Source organism: Nematolebias whitei, chromosome 18 (genome assembly GCF_014905685.2).
Source record: "Nematolebias whitei isolate Nwh7 chromosome 18, NemWhi1, whole genome shotgun sequence".
NCBI classification, from domain to species: Eukaryota; Metazoa; Chordata; class Actinopteri; order Cyprinodontiformes; family Rivulidae; genus Nematolebias; species Nematolebias whitei.
Genome location: NC_056515.1, coordinates 28,294,223 through 28,314,243, shown reverse-complemented (window position 1 = coordinate 28,314,243; position 20,021 = coordinate 28,294,223). Strand labels below are relative to the sequence as shown.

The window sequence follows — 20,021 nt, the reverse complement described above, 5'->3', positions numbered from 1 at the left end:
TGAAATTACAACTACTGACTGCTGAATCAGCAGCACCGCTCATTTTCTTAAAATTAAGTTTTATGTTGGAAAACCTACATTTAAATAAGTGTCATTTTGTTTTATAAACTAATCTTCTGACCCATCAGAGAAACAACATCAATCTTAAAAAGCTAAAAATTTATAAAAAAATAAAATAAAAAAAAACCACTCAAAAGAACAAACAATTTTAACTCGGCCTTGAAACTGTATAGAAGCCACCCTAATTGGGTCTGACAGCCATCCCATTCCACCTCACTTAAAACCCCAAATGAATTGTATCTCTAGCTAACATTTGGTGCCAAACACTCCAGGACTCCCACAGCTGTTCTTTGTCCACAATCTAACTGCTCAGAGCTCTCCAAGTGGAACAAACTCAATCTAGTCATTAGGCAAATGGTCATAATGTTGTGGAGAATCACAGCACATCTATACAATCAGATCAGGTAAATTTTAGCTGCCAAATGAAGGTTAACCTGACCAACTAGGGGAGATAGGGCCGAACAATTAATTGCCTTTGCAATAATATCGTGATATGATAAAACGAGATTTTTTAATTGCAAAGGCTGCGATTTGACTGGTCACATGATCTGGTTACGTGACTTGTGAGTGAGCGGCGCAAATCAGAGCAGGGAGCGGGAGAAGTCAACACTGCGTTTTAACTGGTTGCACAATGGTGTCAGGCTCGACAGAAGCTGACACATCTGAAAGTTTGGTACCAAAGAGGGGCAGCACGTCCGTTGTCTTGAATTATTTTAGCTATAAAACAAGAAGACATCGGCCTGTATTGTGTAGAACCTGTCTTGCTGCTGTTGCTACCTCTCGAGGTAACACCACAAATCTTTATCAACACTTAAAAAAAGACCACAAAGTCATTTACAATAGTTGCATGGCTAGAATGCCAACGACCAGCGCTTCAACTTCAAGTAAGCAAAGTACCAGCCGACAGGGATCATTGACTGAGCTGTTCGAAGCTATTACTCCGTATGAACATAATTCAAATCGGCACACGGAAATAACTTGAGCGATAACGGAGTTCATAGCGAAAGACATGATCAATAAAGATGTGCAGTGGGTTATAACGGGCTGTCTAGGTTGCTACAGTAACAGTGACAGGCTCCTCATATGAGTGAAGGCAGAGATATAGTTTGAGAATCTGCTACACTTCACATGTACCGTCAAAGCATCCAAGTTAGCACCACACAGCAGCAGCAGCCTACGCTGAAGTCAAAACTAACATAAGAGTAAATACACTGCCTGGTGTGCTAACTGCTGTCCAGCTAAGTTCACAAACTGGCCTGCACGGACCCAAACAAATCATTCTGTCAACAGCACAACGAGCTTCGTTAAAAAAAAAAAAAAAAAAAAAAAAAAGCACAGCAACAGCCGAGTTGAGTGGAGCTCACCACAGCTGTTTTCACAGAAGCGTCCACAGCCAAGCACAACTCACTCCAGTGCAACGGCGGGGCTGCTTTTCAGATATTCAGAGAAACATATTTATACTCTAAAAACCTCAGTTTACATTTTATGTGCACAAAATTACATTGGGAAAGTGGAAACTTGAATCAGTCACTTCAGCAGCACGATTCAGTCTCTACGTCCAACGGGACTAAAATACTAAAACCTGGCCGAAGATAAATAAGTTCACAGCCAGTTGCTCAATCTCTACACTAATTAAACAAAAGCATAGCACTGGTGAACAGATCCAAGTTTATTCTGCTTTTGACAGAGTGAGATAAATGTGTCAACTTTGAACTCCAAGGGAAAATAAAACCCTTTTTTTATTTTCAGCTACATGCTGTGAACTCTTGTTCTAGAGGTCTAAACCACTTTATTTTAATAGCTATAAACATCACAAAGTAAAAGCGTGAAAGTGTTCTGTCTACGTATTAGCCTAGCTTGTTCTGGTTGAAGATTAGAATCCAACATTTGGATCAAAGACGCTAACTTGAAAAGCACAATGCAGGGAGTACCTCGCTGTCGAAGAGTTATGGAGCATGAACGGTCACTATGCAGCAAAAGCTGCTTCTCTAAATACTTTCACTCATTCAGGACTTGCAGTACAATTTGGCGCAATATGGAGAACAAATTCAATATGATTGTAAAGTCAAACAACTCTGCTACATATATTAGTTTTTTCTAGGTTTCAGACAGCAGGGTTACTTGTGATTCCTAGAGTTTACAAAAGCAGAATGGGAGAAAGAATTTTCAGTTATCAGGCTCCTCTCTTGTGGAACCAACTTCCAGTTTCTGTCCATACAGCTGACACATTGTCTAGTTTTAAGACTGGGCTTAAGACTTTCCTTTTTGATAAATCCTATAGTCGGCTGGGCTTTCTGACCTATTCCTTATCCTCTGCTGCCATAACCTTAGACTACTAGAGGACAAATTGACCTCAATTCATCAAACGAATAGTTACAAATGCATACAATTGAATAGTTTGTATTTGAAATGATTCTTTCTTAACATGTGATTTCTGTCTTTATGTCTATAGTCATAGTGAAAAACTAGATGGCCTCCATCCTGGACCTGCCATTGTGTGTTCATTTCTCCTTCGTGTCCTGATTTTAATGTATGTGAATGTTTCTGTTCAGTGCCCTGAGATGACTTCCGTTGTGAACTGGCGCTATATAAATACACTGAATTGAATTGAAATAGGTTTACGTAATACCTTGTCAATCAACTCATCAAACTAGTGATTTAAATGAAACATAAATGCTTCAAGATATGCATACACATAAGAAAGTCAGGTTTGTGGGGTTCATTAGCTCTACCTCTAAAATGTATCTAAAAGCTTAAATATTTTCCAGTTAGCGGGAACTTACCAGGTTCCCGCCTTTTCACAGAAGAATAGGCTTAAGCACGTCTGAAATATTTACCAAACAGGCCTGAAGCAGCTTTTGCTCCCAAGCATACCCCAGAATCCAGGTCTGGGGTTATGTAGACTGTTTAGTTAGAAATGACTGGTGGTCCTTCCTCTCACTCGGCTGCCTGGTACGGCACTTTATAAAAGGTTGCACTTAAATTCTCCGGCCACCTGAGCAGCAGACGGCTGATGTAAACACAGTAAATAGTATATTCATCCAGTTCACTGAGTGCACGTCTACGAGAGATTACGAAGCCGCTGCACCGACAGAGCAGGACGTTTTACCTTCAGGTGAGGTCAAGCTTCTGACACAATAAGGTGTGAGAAAAATATTTATATTGAGATAGCATTGCTGCAGAGTGGGTGGGTTTTAAATACGCATGATGAATTTAACAAAAACTTATGAAACTTGAACATCCAATAAACTAACCCTACTCTGTCTCAAACTGTAAAAAGAAAATACAAACATTGTAGTTTTCTGTTGGGTTGGTGGGTACCAATAAAAACGCTAGAATAATTAAATAAAAATACCAATATTGCTAAAACTGGCAATAGCCAGTGTTTTGAATTTGTTTTGTTTACATTTTTTTAGGGGTGTACGATTTGGGATTTTTGGTCGATATGATAAAACTTATTTGGCCGATAACCGATACCAGTGCCGATATTTTTTTCCCCCCTACACCTTCTTACAGAGAATACATAGCTTAGTTTCCTGTGGAATTATAATACAACATTATTTTGCACGGTCTTTGTCATTGTGGCCTGCTACCAAATGCAGATGCCAAAAAGGAGGCTAAAAATGATGTAACACTTCAATTTGGATTATGTTTAATGTCAAATGTCAAATTTATTCATGACATTTACTCTCTCTAACACAATGACAACAGTCGAACAGTGCAAATATGTACATTTTCACAAATCTAAACTCAACCTGTTCACAAGTGGCAAGTGGAAAGCACATAAGTAGTAGTGCATTATTAGATATACTTGACAGTTTCAATTAAAAATTAAACTTCAAACAGAAGCCTTTTATATTGGTGTTTTTTTTTGTTGTTGTTGATGGAATGGCCGGTGTCTGATATTTAACTTTATCGCTAATATCGTCCGATACCATGCTGATAATATTGTGCATCCCTACATGTTTTAGATCTCGAAAATCTTCCAGGTGCGTGAAATAAGCAGTAAGAAGTAAAATTTGGTCACCAGGAAAATTGAAGATTAACAACAAATTTTAACAAATTTAGGGAAAGAAGGCATCAAACGCACAAGTGTTTTAAGTCTTTAACACATTGTGTTTTGAACCATTTTGGCATGACTGTCTCAGAGGAGTTGACGGGGAAGAGGGCAGGCCCTGGAGGCCAGCTTAGCACCAGCAAACCTTTTTGTTTCCACTATGGAGTATGCTATTGTTGTGGGAATCAGTTTTGTTTTGGTGGCCCCTCAGATTGAAGAAGTCCTTTGGATGAAGGAAACGTTTCAGCTTAAAAAAGAAACCATCCAGATGACCTGACTGAACATTGTTGGATTTTATACCTGGATTATTGAGCATGAACTTTGGTCTTTAACACATTATTTGTTTGTCCCTTTTGTGTACCTGTTCAGAATAGTTAAAATAAAAAGGGTATGCTATAAAATAATTAAAACCATTAAATGTGTGAATACATTGGAAAAACATTTATTTAAACTTTTTTTTTAATGAGGAAAAAGGTGTTAAAATACTTGAATCATTACTACATTCATTAACATTTTTTGTCCACTTAACAAAAAAAAAAAAATCAAATCAGCTTGTAGTCTTTGCGCCTTAAACAGGGATAAGAAGTGTTTAAAGCTGTAGATATGATATAATACTAACATTTCTCTACCAAAATGGGGAAAATATCAAACTTAAATGTAAGCTTTCAAGTCTGCATACACTTAATTGAGACAGAACATGACTCTGTCAGTGTAGTCTTATCAAGAAATACTAAAAGCAATTCACTGAATGCATACATAAAAATGCTAAGAATATTTATTTTATACGGCAGCATAGATGCTAAGACCAAGTACCTCTTTTGAAACACTAATCTGTCTCCCAATAATGTTGTTTATGCAATTATGTGTTGTTGAATATTTCAGGTCTGAAATTGTCTTCACTAAAGCCAGAATTCCAGCATTGTTGAAGATAATGTTCGACAAAGCTGACAGATGTGTACACTGTTCAGTTAAAGTACACTTGACTTTTATAGACTTGGTAGTAATTGTGTCACTCAAGGGAAAGTAAGTTGCATAGTTAAGATGAAAATCCCACAAACCCCATGTGGATGGTTATTTATAAGTTGAGACCAAGCACTTAACGTTGGTCATTTATATTCTTGACAAAAGTCTTTGAGCTCACTCTCAAGAAAGGAAGCATTAAAAAAAAATTTCAGTCACTTTGGGTCATAGTCTGTTTATAGCTGAACAGCCCTCCCTTGCATCCCATTTTGTCTCCTCTTTCACTTTACTAAAAAGAGGGTAAACATTTGGAAGTGATTTTTCCATTGGCCTTTCACTTGTTCCACTGTCGGCCATTGTGAGAAATTCTGAAAACTTGAGCTCAGTTTCACTAGAAGCTAAGCAAAACCTTTTGCCTTCTGTTCTCCATCTGCAGTCTGCTGAAATTCAAAAGATTTCCACAAATTCCATCTTGATGCCCTAAAAACGGTTAGATCAGTTATGAAGTTTTGTGTGTGTTTGATGTGGATGCTGGGCAAAAGTTTCTATAAAAGTTTGTATAGCTGACTGACTTGGTAGAAGGCACACACAAACCGTGTTTTGTTTCTTACACTCACCATTGAACATGTTCATTTGATTGCTTGTGTCTTAGTTTCATGTCTCAGTCAGTAGACCTGAGAAACCTGTGTTATGACTAGACACAGATTTTTTTTTTCACAGCTGAAACCACCTCAGTTCTTCAGTTTAACACATATGGCTGGCTGCCCTTGATGAAGTGGATTTCTGAGAATTTGGATTAGTTTTACACACATCATCTACTTGCAGTAGATAATTTGATTTCAGCTCTGAAAGGCAGCCCATATAAGAGTGTTTTTACTGTCTTAACGGTTTGTGGGAATGACTTAGAGTAGGAAAAAATATCACATTACTTGTATTCCAGTCTTGCCACTTACCTTTTTTTAAAACCATTGCTCTTGCCTTCATTTGCTTATTTCAGTGCTTTCCATACATCCGTCCGTCCGTCCGGCCATCCATCCATCCATCCGTCCATCCATCCATCCGGCCATCCATCCATCCATCCAGCCAGCCAGCCAGCCAGCCAGCCAGCCAGCTAGCCAGCCAACCATCCATCCAGCCATCCATCCATCCATTCATCCATCCATCATTACCCACTTCTTCCTTTTCGGGTGGCAGGGGTCACAGGTGCCCATGTCCAGCTATCACTGTGCGAGAGGCGGGGGACACCCTGGACAGGTCGCAAATCCATCACAGGGCCACATAGAGACAAACGAGACAAACAACCATTTACTCTCACACTCACAGCTAAGGACAATTTAGAGTTACCAATCAACAGAACATGCATGTTTTTTGTTTTCTCCTCCTTGAATTGCCACCTTATCGTGGTAGAGGAGTTTGTGCGCCTGAATGATGGACTGTACTTCCATAGCACCTTTCTATCTGATCAAGATACTCAAAGCGCTTTACACTACAATCTGTGCCTCATTTACCCATTCACACAGCTCTACTAGATCTCTACGAAGCTAAGTGATCAAATCATCCTAGAGACTAATCAGTGCTTTATCACATTCATACACTGATGGGACACACATTGGAGGCATCGAGGGGTTCAGTGTCTTGCCCAAGGACACTTCGACATGTGACTGCTGGTGGATTCGAACCCCCAATTCTTGCATTGGAGGACAACTGCTCTAACCACTCAGCCACAGCCGCCCCAATAAATGATCCTAGGAGCTATGCTGTCTGGAGCAATTTTAATTGCCCCTGGTAGGGTCTCCCAAGGCAGATTGATTTTAGGTGAAAGGCCAGACAAAGAGCGATTCAGAAGATTTATATGGACAAAAGAAATCGTGGAACTCAGTGTCCCTTGCCCAGACGTGGGTTACTAGGGCCCCATCCTGGAGCCAGGCCTGGGAGAGGAGCTGGTCGGCGAGCCCCTGGTGACCAGGTCTCTACCCATGGGGCCCGGTCAGGCTCAGCCTGAATCAGTAACTTCCTGTGGAACCACCATCTGCAGGAGGGGCCATATGGGTCTGGTGCATGACGCCATGGGCCGCGGCCGAAGGTGGGGACCTTGGCACTCTGACCCTGGCTTACCAAATCTGGCTCTTGGGACATGGAATGTGACCTCTCTGGCAGGGAAGGAGCTTGAGCTTGTGTGTGAGGTTAAGAGATACCAACTAGATATAGTTGGGCTCATCTCGACGCACACCATGGGCTCTGGAACAAATCTTGAGAGGGGCTGGACCTTATTCCACTCTGGAGTTGCCTATGGTGAGAGGTGACGAGCTGGTATGGGTCTACTCTTAGCCCCCTGACTTGGTGCCTGTGTGTTGGAGTTTTCCCCAGTAGATGAGAGGGTGGCTTCCCTATGCCTTCAGGTGGGGGGATGGGCTCTGACTGTTGTTTGTGCCTATGCGCCAAATGGCAGTTCAGAATATCCTGCCTTTTAGGAGTCCTTGGTGGGGGTGCTGGAAAGTGCACCAGCTGGGGACTCCTTTATTCTGCTAGGGGACTTCAATGCCCACGTAGGTAGCGACAGTGTGACCTAAAGGGGCGTGAATTGGAAGAACGGCCTCTCCGATCTGAACTCGATCTGTGTTTTGCTGTTGGACTTCTGTGCTAGTCATAGTTTGTCCATCACGAGCACCATGTTCTAACATAAGAGTGTCCATAAGTGCACTTAGCACCAGGACACACTAGGTCATAAAATGATAATTGACTTTGTAGTCATGTCATCTGATTTGCAGCCGCTTGTTTTGGACACTTGGTTGAAGAGAGAAGCTGAGCTGTCAACTGGTCACCACCTGGTAGTGAGTTGGATCAGATGGTGGGGAAAGAGGCCAGACAGACCCGGTAGACCCAAACGTGCAGTGAGGGTTTGCTGGGAATGCCTTGCAGAAGAACCTGTCAGAGAGATCTTCAACTCACACCTCCGGGAGAGCTTTAAAGCTCTCCCGGAGGTGTGGTTAACCACATCACAGCTGAGGCGGGGGACATTGAGTCTGAGTGGGCCATGTTCCATGCCTCAGTTGTTCAAGTAACTGCCTTGAGCTGTGGCCGCAAGGTTGTTGGCATTTCTTGCAGTGGCCATCCTTGAACTTGGTGGTGGACACCCCAGGTTAGGGAGACTGTCAATTGAAGAAACAGTCCCATCGGTCATTGTTGGCTGGTGGGACTCAGGAGGCAGCTGAGGAATACCGGAGGGCCAAGCGGTCCGCACCTTGGCTGTTCCTGAGGAAAAAGCTCGGACGTGGGAGGAGTTTGTTGAGGCCTGGATAAAGACTCTCGGTCAGCTCCGAGGAGATTCTGGCAAACCATCAGGCGGCTGAGAAGGGGAAAGCAGCACTTCACTAACACTGTGTTCAGTGAAGGTGGGATGCTGTTGACCTCAACTGGTGATGTTATCTGGAGGTAGCAGGAATACAGGCAGTTGAAATGAGTTTCTTCCGCAGTGTAGCTGGACTCTTCCTTAAAGAAAGGGTGAGAAGTTCAGTTATTCGGGAGATACTCCGAGTAAAACTGCTGCTTCTACACATTGAGAGGAGCCAGTTCATGTGGTTTGGGCATCTGGTAAGGATGCTCCCTGGGCACCTCCCTAGGGAGGTGCTTTGGGCATGTCGGGCTGGGAGGAGACTCCTGGGAAGACCCAGGACATGCTGGAGAGATTATGTCTCTCGGTTGGCCTGGGAACACCTTGGAATCCTCCCAGAAGAGATGGAAGAGATAGATGTGGAAAGAGATGTCTGGGCCTCCTTGCTCAAGCTGCTGCCATTGGGAGGAAACCAGAGTACCCAGAGAAAACCCACGCATGAACGGAGAGAACATGCAAACTCCACCCAGAAAGGCCCCCGGCTGGGATTTGAACTGGGGTGACCTGCTCGCTGAGATGTGGCAGTTCTACCTAATGCGCCACTGTGCTGCCTGCTTTCTAACTTTCCTTTCCCAAAATGTTACAGTATTTTTATCAATGTGAAGATCAAGACAAATCAGTTTTGTTAGTAAAATAATGCTAATTTCAAACATTTAGTTCGTAGAAACATTCAGTTAGAACATAAAGATTTGGTGAATATGGGAAAAAGGATCTGTGATGGACTTGCGACCTGTCCAGGGTGTATCCAGCCCATCGCACAGTGATTGCTGGACATGGGCACCTGCGACCCCCGTGACCCAAAATGGAAGAAGCAGGTAAAAGATAATGGATGGATGAATGGATGGGAAAAATGATTTCTCTTTCTGCAATGTATTTAGCGTTAGCTTTCATGCTTACCTTCAAGGTAAATGTAAATTTTCCAACCGTAAAGATGAAATGTTATGTAGAAATGCTATTTGTCTGTACTTGAGAGCAAATGTTTTTGCATCTGAAGTCAATACCATTTGCTGTTTTGTTTTTAAAGAGCACAGACAAACTTTCTAAGGTTGTGGCTTTGCGTGAAACTAAACCACTGACATCAAAATGCACATCCATCATTTCATTACATGTCCTTGTGGATTCAGACATTTTGTACATATTTGTTTGTAACCAAGCCGAAAAAATAAACTGTAATGAGAGCAGTTGTGTTTGTGAGGATCGAGGCACAACTTACAGCACTGGTGACCTCAATTTCATAGACTTTCTGGAAAGAAACTCGGTCAAAGAAAACCAGCTTTCCATTTCCTTCATCTTTCTTCACTGAGGTTCCTGTGACGACAAGCTTGTCATCTGGGCTAAAACAGCAGTCGGTCCTGCAGAAAAATGTTCCACACACATGTTTAAAATCCACAAGTAGTGCATTAATTTTGATGACAACAAACAGACAGATTGTAATTAACATAAAAGTGGATAAGTCTCACATAGAGAAGTAGTTGGTCAGTCTGGTAGCTTCATGTAGAGGCTTCCTGAAGCTACGAATATCCCAAATTTTCAGTGTGTCATCACCTAGCAAAGAAAGTTTGATTCACCATTAAAGTGTAAACGATAAAACATATTTTATGTTATCTACTTATGATAAAGTTAAAAAAGAACTTAAACTCAAGAGTTATTTATGTTACAAGTTATTGTATTGTCTGTAAGATTTATGCTACAAGCTTCTTGGATAAATTAATACCAAGCAGAAGCTAAACATTTTGTTTCTATAGTTTTTGTTACTTTTCTGTTTTGTCAGTGGGTGAGAAATGGAGAGTCATCAGTTTATTTTTGACTCTGTAAGACACAAACATCTATTATATATACTGGTAAGAATCCAGCAATTTTTATCAGTAATTAAAAACAACATAAAGCCTAAATGCTCAGAAGCAAATGAATGCAACTTTAACGTGCTGTAGCTAGTTGGGGTGGTCTGGCTCATTTCGAGTTTACTTTACCTCCACGTGAAGCCAGAGTCACGCCGTCATATGAAAAGCACAGACAAGAGGTGTCTGATCCTGAAGCATGGGCTTGCGGAGAGTGAAACTTTGTATGAACCTAAGATGAAAAGGAAAATAAAATAATTACAACAATTAATCAACGCTGGAGTGTAAATTCATGGTCTGGTTTCAGACATCTATGTAACTGTGGGTAAAAGGGAAAAAAACGTTAACGATGTCTTGTAATATGAAAAAGCCAGTACTTTGATTTAATATCACAGATGTATCAAAAATACTTTTGTCTTTAAAACAGAACTTGGTTTTCGTCACTATCACGAACACCTAACTACAGTATATAACTACAAAACCCACCTCAACCCATGAAATACTAGTAAGTTAACACACTCTAGCATCGCCACAGACATTTACCTTGGCAAACTTTTAAATGCCTTCCTGGTATTACACGTACAGTTCACTGACGATTATACACAACCTTCACATCTCTGCTGAAACCTCAGCTCTGGCTGACATCGCTCCAATCTAGGCCATTCTTTTACACATTTTATGTTACAAATGTTTCCTCAGAAGTTTTAGCCACTGTTGTCATTGATAAATCACAACCAGGATTATTTATAAAAGTTCAGATGCTTTGACTTTTAGACAGCAGCAGCTTTGTAGAGAATTTGAAAAAAACTTTTCAATGTCAGATTTTAAACGCCAAATAAAATAAATATACCACATTTCGCCCTAAAACAGTCAGAGGAACTTGTACCATTTTTATTGCATTTGAAACATAAAGAAAAAGAATGAAACAAGAATACCAAACTATCTGTAGTCCAGTTTTTTTGATGAGTGTTACTGCATAGCTGTACCTGAGAAAAATAGCTGCTTTCAAAAGGCAACATTTTTACAAAATCACATGCCAAATTCATTGTTTGTGAGCAATCGCTGTTAATGTTGCTACAGTATATACCCATTATAAATAATTTCTCATCCTGGCTGCGATCATCTGCATTTAATATTAAAAATCAAAGAAGAGTCCCACTTCATTTTAAGGTAAAGAAAGATTAAAGTAGTCGGTAATTTCTGAAGCTTATAGGATTAAAATAATTTATGCAGCTTTATAAAATATCAGATAAACTTTTTTCCCCTTCCTGGAGAAGGGGTTGGATTAAATAAGTTTTACTTCTTCCTACCCCTTTTCAGACATGTTAAATGGGATCTGTGTGTGCACATGTATATGGATATGTGTACATGGATAGGTCAATGGTTTTGACATGTCTGGAATGAATCAATTAAAAAAAAACAGGTACAGTAGTCCCTCGCTACTTCATTGTTCGTTTTTCGCAGACACGCTCTATCGCGGTTTACCAAAATAAGATTGGACATGACACACAATTTGCTGATTAATGGATGAGCCGCACGATCGACATGAAATTTTTTATTTAAAATAAATTATTTTAAATTATTTAGCACCTGTAATATATATTACATGTATATATAAATATATATATATATATAAATACTAAAATGAACTTCTACGTACTACCATACTTGTATTACTATTCCTACTTCGCGGTTTTTCACTTATCATGGAGCTTCAGGGTACGGATCCCCAGCGATAAACGAGGGACTACTGTACACCAATTATTTTCATTTAAACAGCTATTCTCGAGATGCTATTCAGTAACTCTTCAGTGCTAGCTAAGCATGTGGTGTAATGTTGTTGAGATTAGTGTGCCAAGTTAGCTTCTTCAGACTGAAATAGCCCAGTTCAGCACCATGTTTTTTTAGGAATAACCCAATTAAAGACAATCTAGGTTTACAGAAAAAGCAATTTTTTTTTTTGGTTTAGTTTTTAACAGAGTTTGATTTAACAAGTAACCCCAAAATTTATGCTATTATTAGTTATTTTGATATTTTTTTGTATCTCTTGATTAATCCTTTGAATTACGAAAGAAATAAAACTACTATACTTTATTTAGACTAAGTGAGATTTTTCAGACAGCTGAACCTCATCTGCCTTGCTTTTCCCTGGCCCCTCCCAGGTTCACTACTCAGTACCTTAGCTTTACCTGGCCTGAGTACAGCCAGATTACAGAGATCGATCATTACTAGACTCTGGTGAAGCAATAGTCTGGGAAGTGGGCTCGCCAACACTCAAACAAACATAACCCTGGTTTATGTGGCTACATTGTCATTAATTCTAAACGGAATGCAAATAAATCGGTGAAAAGAGAATTGCAGCACAGTGGGCTGTTGACCAAAAAACAGGGGATAAGGAATATGAAGTGAGCACACATTGTGGAACACAGATAAGATAAAGACAGTGAGAGAAAAGCTGGCAAAAACTGCAGGAGAGAGAGTGGAGCATGAGCTGAATGAGTGATGTGCCCACGTGATAACAGAAATAAGAGGCCATACTTCACCTTCCAAGTGAGTGAAGGGAAGTTATTAACTTGCTTGAGACAGATAACACAGTTACCTTGGACTGTAGATAACAAGGATTACACTTTTCCAGGTTTGGTCTCCTCAGACAATAACTTTCTGCTTCCAATTATTTTATTCACAGATTACATTTGACACGATGCTTTTATTCTAGTAAGTTATCTTTAAGTATCTGCCCATTCTTTTGTTGTCTGCTCCAAAATTAACTTGTAAAAAAAGAAATGTAGGAAAGAATGTTTTAAAGCATAAATTACATTTTCTAAACTGACAGTAACCATCTCAGTCCAAATGAGAAGCAGTGAAGGTGCCATACGTGTGGCTGTGACACCTATTCAATACTTGCACGGTTACTCAGCACAGAATGAAACGAAGGATGAGCTGAACATAAATTATGTTGCAATTACTCTGCCATGTGACGCTGTATGAAGCTGGGTGTTCGACCATTTTTTCAGGATACTTTTTAAGCTTTAATTTAAAATAAAGTCCACAAAATGGAAATATGCTATGAACGTTCTACACAGAAATAACAAGTTCTACTTTACATAGCACCAGAGATCTGTGCAGATGTTTGTTTTGTTCCTTTCACTATAAATGAACCTGTTCCAACCAAAGCTTTGACTAAAACCACAGATTTTATTCTCACGTCAACTAAAAACACAAGTTTAGACCTCTTGTTTGACCTGGAATGAATCACCCCAGAAGGCTTTTAACAGCCATCCCTAAGACTAAAATCATCTGCTGTTAGCACTTGCAGTGTTTAAACCCCATTTTTAAAACATAATATAGCAATTCTACGCAAGATAATTTCATACACACACACACTTACGTATGCACACACTTTCTGCAGCAGGCACTGATAAATAGCAGAAAGAACTCAGCGTTGGATTTCATCCTCAGCAGACTATGATAACAATCGACTACAGCGCCAACTGTTCCAAATCACGTTGAGCTTGATTATATAAATACTGCACGTCTCTATGTCTCCTACTTCTCTCATATTTTTACAACTGCACACCTGAAGGACAATGATGCCCACTGTGCAGTCAGTTTCACATCTCACTCTGACCTTTGTTACCATCTGGGGGGGATCAAGTAGCCAAACCACAGTCCAGAGCAGCTGCTCTGATCTTTCAAGGAAATCAACAAGTTGTGATGGCGAGGCTTTGTGTGCTGGGGAATCACACTGGAATGAGGGGTCGAATAATCCAATAAAAGTTCGAGGAATCGTATTCCCCTCCAACTCGGTAACACACAGAAAGTCAATTTTGTGGGCAAAGATAAGTCATTCCTGAAAAACATTACTCTTCAGCCAAATGCTACATCTAAAGACAGTTCAAGAGACAACTTGCATGACCAGGACAGAAACAATAAACCAAGTGCTAAACTAAATGTTTATAATTGATGGTGTCACCAGAGATAGCCTTATGGACTTGTGTGATTAATATTCACTCCCTGGGTCATAGAACTGCTTCTAAGCATATGTTTTACATTTTTAAAGGTTGCACTGAGAATATACGTATAACTGCAGTGACTAGAGCTGGGTGAAATCCACTTTTATACCAGAAAACCATCCACAAATTAAACCTCTGCATAAATCATTACCATCTGCTTAGACAAGCTTGTAATGCTGTTTTTATCACTGCATGCTATTTAAGGTATTTGAAGTTATTTTCTCATGTTAGAGGCGAGATAGTTTCATTGCTATATAATCACAGAACAAAGTGATTTAACAATAAATAAGCAGAACGACTTGAATAAAAAGGTTCATGATGTTACAGAATTTGTTGCAAATAAGCCCACCAACATATTCTCATTATCTGGTCGGAGCAGCAAGCTTGCAACATTTCCAGCTGTTGACCAGATGTGAAGGTGTGCCCACTCAGAGGGAAAGCAGGTACTAGTAGATCTTTGTAATTGCTACCTTTATGGATCACAAGCTCTCTATGAAAACCAGTCAGTTGAGCTTCTGTTGGATCATCCACGATGTAAACTCAAATCTACACAACAGTTAACAACTGTGAAAGACTAACATTAACATTGGAGGAGTTAGTTCTTGGTACAATTGTGAAAGGTTATAATTTTAATAGTAAAATAGAAATTTAATAATAATAGTAATAACTGCTTAGTAACATGTTGATAGAATAAGCTTTGAATTTACACTAGTTTAGTCATTACAGAAACTCTAAAGTTACTTTATAAAGCTGTAAAAAGAGCAGGGTGAATGGCAGAATATACAGTAGTCCCTTGCTACTTAGTGGTTTGTTTTTCGCGGACTCGCTCTATCAGAGTCAGAGTTTCTTTATTTGATACATACACCACATGTGATACATGTGATGGAATGAAATTGTGTACACAGGGTCCCAGTTACATCCAACAAAAGTATTAAAATAAAATAAAAAAAAACACGTTATGTTAGTGCGGTTTTTCAAAATAAGATTGGACATGACACACAGTTGGCTGATTGATGGATGAGCCGCACGATCGGCATGGAATCTTTATTTAAAATAAATTATTTAAAATTATTTAGCACTTGCAGCAACTGCGTGCAGCCCACAGGTGCAGGGAGAAGGTCCCTCGTGCAACATGTCAGATCTCGGTTCTGCAGCGAGGAAGTGGGCGTGGCCGAGAGGGCTGGCAGGTTGGCAGAGAGCAGCCGGAGGCCGAGAGCTAAAATCATGACATGCTGTGCTCTTTTAGAGCGTTAAGAATTTAGAAAATTGTTAGGGACATTGCAAGAGTGTGGGAAGGGTTTAAAACACCTTAATATATACCTGTATATAGTAGGGCTGAACAATTAATTGTATTTGCAATAATATTGTGATATGATAAAATGACATTTTCTAATTGCAAAGGCTGCAAATTGACTGGTCACATGATCTGGTTACGTGACTTACGAGTGAGCGGAGCAAATCAGAGCAGGGAGCGGGAGAAGTCAACACTGTGTTTTAACTGGTTGCACAATGGTGTCAGGCTCGACAGAAGCTGACACATCTGAAAGTTTGGTACCAAAGAGGGGCAGCACGTCTGTTGTTTGGAATTATTTGGGCTATAAAAATGAAGACACTGCACATGTCAATGACCAGTGCTTCAACTTCAAGTCAGCAAAGTACCAGCTGACAGGGATCACTGACCGAACTGTTCAAAGATATTACTCTGTACGAACACAATTCGAAAAGGCACGTGGAAAAACCTCGAGCAATAACAGAGTTCATAGCGAAAGACATGATGCCCATTAATATAGTGACCAAGACTGGGTTTACGGCTTTGGTAAACAATGGATAAGTGGTACAGAATGCCCTTGCGCACACATTTTAGCCAAGTTGCTATCCCGGAGCTATACAAACAATGCAGAAACAGAGCTGCAGCGGAGCTGAAAACAGTGGAGTTTTTTGCAACTGAAACAGATTTATTTATTTATTGTGTTCATTGAAAAATACATGAGAAGAAGACATTGAAAAATAATCGCGTATTAAATCGCAATTTTCAGGTTTAAAAAAAAATCTCAATTAGAATATTGACCAAAATCCTTCAGGCCTAGTATATAACTACTAAAATAAACTACTACTTACTACTACTACTTGTGTACATAATTTCGTTCCATCTCATGTACCACATGAGATGGTAATGACAATAAAGTTTACTTGATCTTGGACTACTGTGTCCCTACTTCGCAGTTTTTCACATATCGCCGGGGGACGTGGTCCGAAACACCGTGATAAACAAGGGACTACTGTACCTACAAATATTTTTGCATGATGGCGGCATTGAAAGTAATGGTAATATTACTGTTGCTGTTTGTATGCGAATGCAATATGAATACGTTCCACCAAACCCTAGTAGAAAGAGAAACATCTTTTGTAGTGCACCAAGTTTGCCGTGCCATGTGATTAAAACACTTACACTGATTTATCAAAACCATCTCTGGTGTGCGCCTACTTTGAAGTCTGGAAATAAAATTCACCAATGACAGCATTCCTCGAGCCTCTGCGGTAACGTTTGGAAAGAAGATTTGCGCCCCGTATCACAGAGTGCACATAACCTGGCAACAACATAAATGCACGCGCACAATTGTGGTCAGAGAACAAAGATGCAATCACTCTCTGCAGCCGTCCACTGAAAGCGACCTGTTTGACTCCCATCACAGAATCAGTCAGCTCACGTCATGGTTGAAGAGCACAATGTGTCATCTTTAATAGCTTCTCTTTGGACTGATCTATAGATGAAGGTCATGTACATGATTGACCATGATTGACCTCCCTGCATATTTTGGGCATGAGTAATAGTAGCAACATAACAGGAGATCAGCTTCATTTTAGTGGGGGAGGGAGCAGCAATAAAAGCATCAAGAGGTCAACTCCTTTTTAGGCTTGTGGCTGAATTTGAGTCAGCAGCACAGGTTGCTGATTAGGGCAGAGGGCACAAAGTAAAATTCTTCAGCCATTCAGACAGGACAGGCTCCAGTGGCTCCAGTGGTCAGGAAAGAGACATGACTATAGTAAGCTGCTACAGGACACAGGGCAAATACTTAGCTTGGAGAAGCAAGGGTAATAAATTTTAAGAGCTTTACCCTAATCACTCAAAACTTGCTGCTTTGTGCAGCTCCGGGGTGGGATGATGGGTGGTTGGGGAAAAGGTGGGAATCTTTATGACACCAGAAGTTAGAAACACACACAGATTATAGGTTTAGAGAAGAAAAAAGAAGACACAGTTCGTCCGCCGTTTGATTATGAAGTTAGCTTTTGAAGTAATTATCATGTAGCCTACTTCCCATTCAACTAATCTGGATAAGCCCTTCTTTCCAATCAAGCTGTTCCAACTCACTAACCGCGGTTTAGTTGTTATTATAACCATTCTCACACAATTTAACTGAAGCTTTCCACTTTGTTCAAATTCCATAAGGGATTGGATAGATAAGACAATGTGAAAGAAATAAATGGGGGAACAAATGACCTGTTATTTTTCAGAAAAAGGGCTTGCACATTTTTGTTCCAAATATACACTGTCATGATAAAAAAAATCTCTTAGGAAATGCTTGGTAATGTCTGTCTGTGTTTTATATATATATATATAATTCAATTTTAGGTCTCATTTTTATGCTTTCCAGTGTTTTAGGACTCTCTAGTGGGTAAAAACAGGTGTTGTAAATAAAAAAGGACGCCACAACTAGAAGTATTTTCCTCAAAGCTTTAAAAACATTAGCATTTCAAAGTATTGTTTATTTTTTTTGTGAAAAAAAAAACTTAGTAAATTAATAGGTAACTCAAGACAAACTAGAATAAAGGATGCAATTTGTTCTGATTAAAATATTGAATTTTGTGAGCTACAATTCCCCTTTTCTATGTCAAGAGTGCACCGCTTTCCATTTTTTAACAAGAATATGAATATTATGACTAAAGCAGCCAGCAGGAACTAATGCATTGTAGTATTCTGTTGTTGTCTAAATGATGACTACAAGCAAACGTCTCACCGAGACAACCATCTTTATGATAGATGGAGCCCTAAATAGACTTCACTTCTATAAAGATAACTCCAGAAAAATAAGTCAGCAGAGAGCCAGGCGTCATGGGTGCCAAGATCAACTCTTACCTCATTTATATTAAGAATGAAATGTATGCTTTGATCATGTAATTGTCTATTTAACTAATTACGGGAAAATGTAGAGGTAAATTGTGATTAGGCCTCCCTGTAACCTTTATGTAACTCAGCTCAATAATGACAAGGCAGTTATTAGTTACATAAACAGCTATTTTGAGCCATACAATTGATGTGACTCATGGTCCTCGAGTTATTTATTTAGGTCAAAACAGCAATACCTCGGTCAATGTTTTACATAAGTTGTGTTGATGTTTCTTTTAAACTTTGTTGCTTCCCTGTCGTTTTCTCTTGCTGCTTTTAGGAGATTTAGCATTCCACCAACATTACAAAACAGATCAAATTAAAAAAAACATTCCTAGCGATTTAAATGAGTGATTCAAGTTTGTTGGTGCAATGCAATTTAAAGGCACACATTTTAAATTCTTCAGAACTAGAGCTTTGTTGATGTGTGACCCCTCTCTGCCCTGTGACTTAAGTTTCATGACTTTGTGCCGAAGCCATAATATAATAGACATCCCATGTTAACAATCTGTGGCACATTTGTGGTGCTTGGTGTGCAATTTAGGACTCACGCTCAGGTTTCTGTCCCAGATCTGGATGGTGCCATCTTGGCACCCTGCTGCGATGAGCTTCCCGTCCCGGCTGTAGGTGCAGCACGTGGGGATGACCTTCTTCCCCTTAGAGGAGCGAGGTTTGAACACAGACTTGTGCTTTTTCTCTGAAGTCACGTCCCATGTGCGCACGGTGCTGTGAACGAGCAGGGAAATTAAATATTCAGGTAAAGATGCAATGAATCTATAATAAACATCTACCCCTCAAATAAGATGTGATCAATAAATATATTAAATGGAGAGTTCACTGGTCATTCTCATGGAAACAAGTTTGGACAGTTTGGTATTGCGCTGTGAAGACATTTTGCAAATAGCAGAGTAGTAGATCAGTGAGACGGGCACGTCTGAAGTTTCTATAAAATCCAGATTCCCTTTTCTTCCTTCCATCTGTTGAACACATTACCCCACCTTGAGCTCTGAGAAAAGCGATTAAATGTGAACCTTTCATATAGATAAGTACAAATGTGAGATTTGATTCCAAACAAGTCATAAAATGTAACCCAAAGGGGACAATTTAAAGTTAGAGATTTATGTATCAAGCATTGAATACTTTGCACAGACATGAAATATAAGAATCTTAAAAATAAATAAATAAATAAAATAAAAGAAAATATATCCAAGTCTCCCACTAGTCACATAAAGAAACAAAGAATTAGAATTAGTCAGTTTGCTGTTATTTTTTAAGCTGCATCAGAAAAGGTTTTATAGGAAGTGTAGTCTCTGAAGAACATTTCACCTCTGACCCTTTGACATAACCATCTGTCAAGAGGAAATGCTGCAAACATCTTCTTTTAACCAAACCAGACCTGACTAAACAGATACTTTACATTTGTGTACAAACCGGAATCCAAAAAAGTTGGGACACTAAACAAATTGTGAATAAAAACAAACAAACAAACAGACGGACGGACGGACGGACGGACGGACGGACGGACGGACGGACGGAC

General features: G+C 39.7%; 1 protein-coding gene across 1 annotated transcript in view; it reads right to left on the bottom strand.

Moving 5' to 3' along the window:
• LOC119424966 (WD repeat-containing protein 70) overlaps window positions 1-20,021 on the bottom strand; it is a 45,611-nt gene that overhangs the window by 9,396 nt on the left and 16,194 nt on the right. The window contains exons 10-13 of the mRNA XM_037692487.1: window positions 19,036-19,210; window positions 10,439-10,538; window positions 9,929-10,013; window positions 9,682-9,820 (exon numbers count right to left, since the gene is read on the bottom strand). Of these exons, the coding sequence (XP_037548415.1) occupies window positions 9,682-9,820; window positions 9,929-10,013; window positions 10,439-10,538; window positions 19,036-19,210 (499 nt within the window). The remainder of the gene's footprint in view (window positions 1-9,681; window positions 9,821-9,928; window positions 10,014-10,438; window positions 10,539-19,035; window positions 19,211-20,021) is intronic.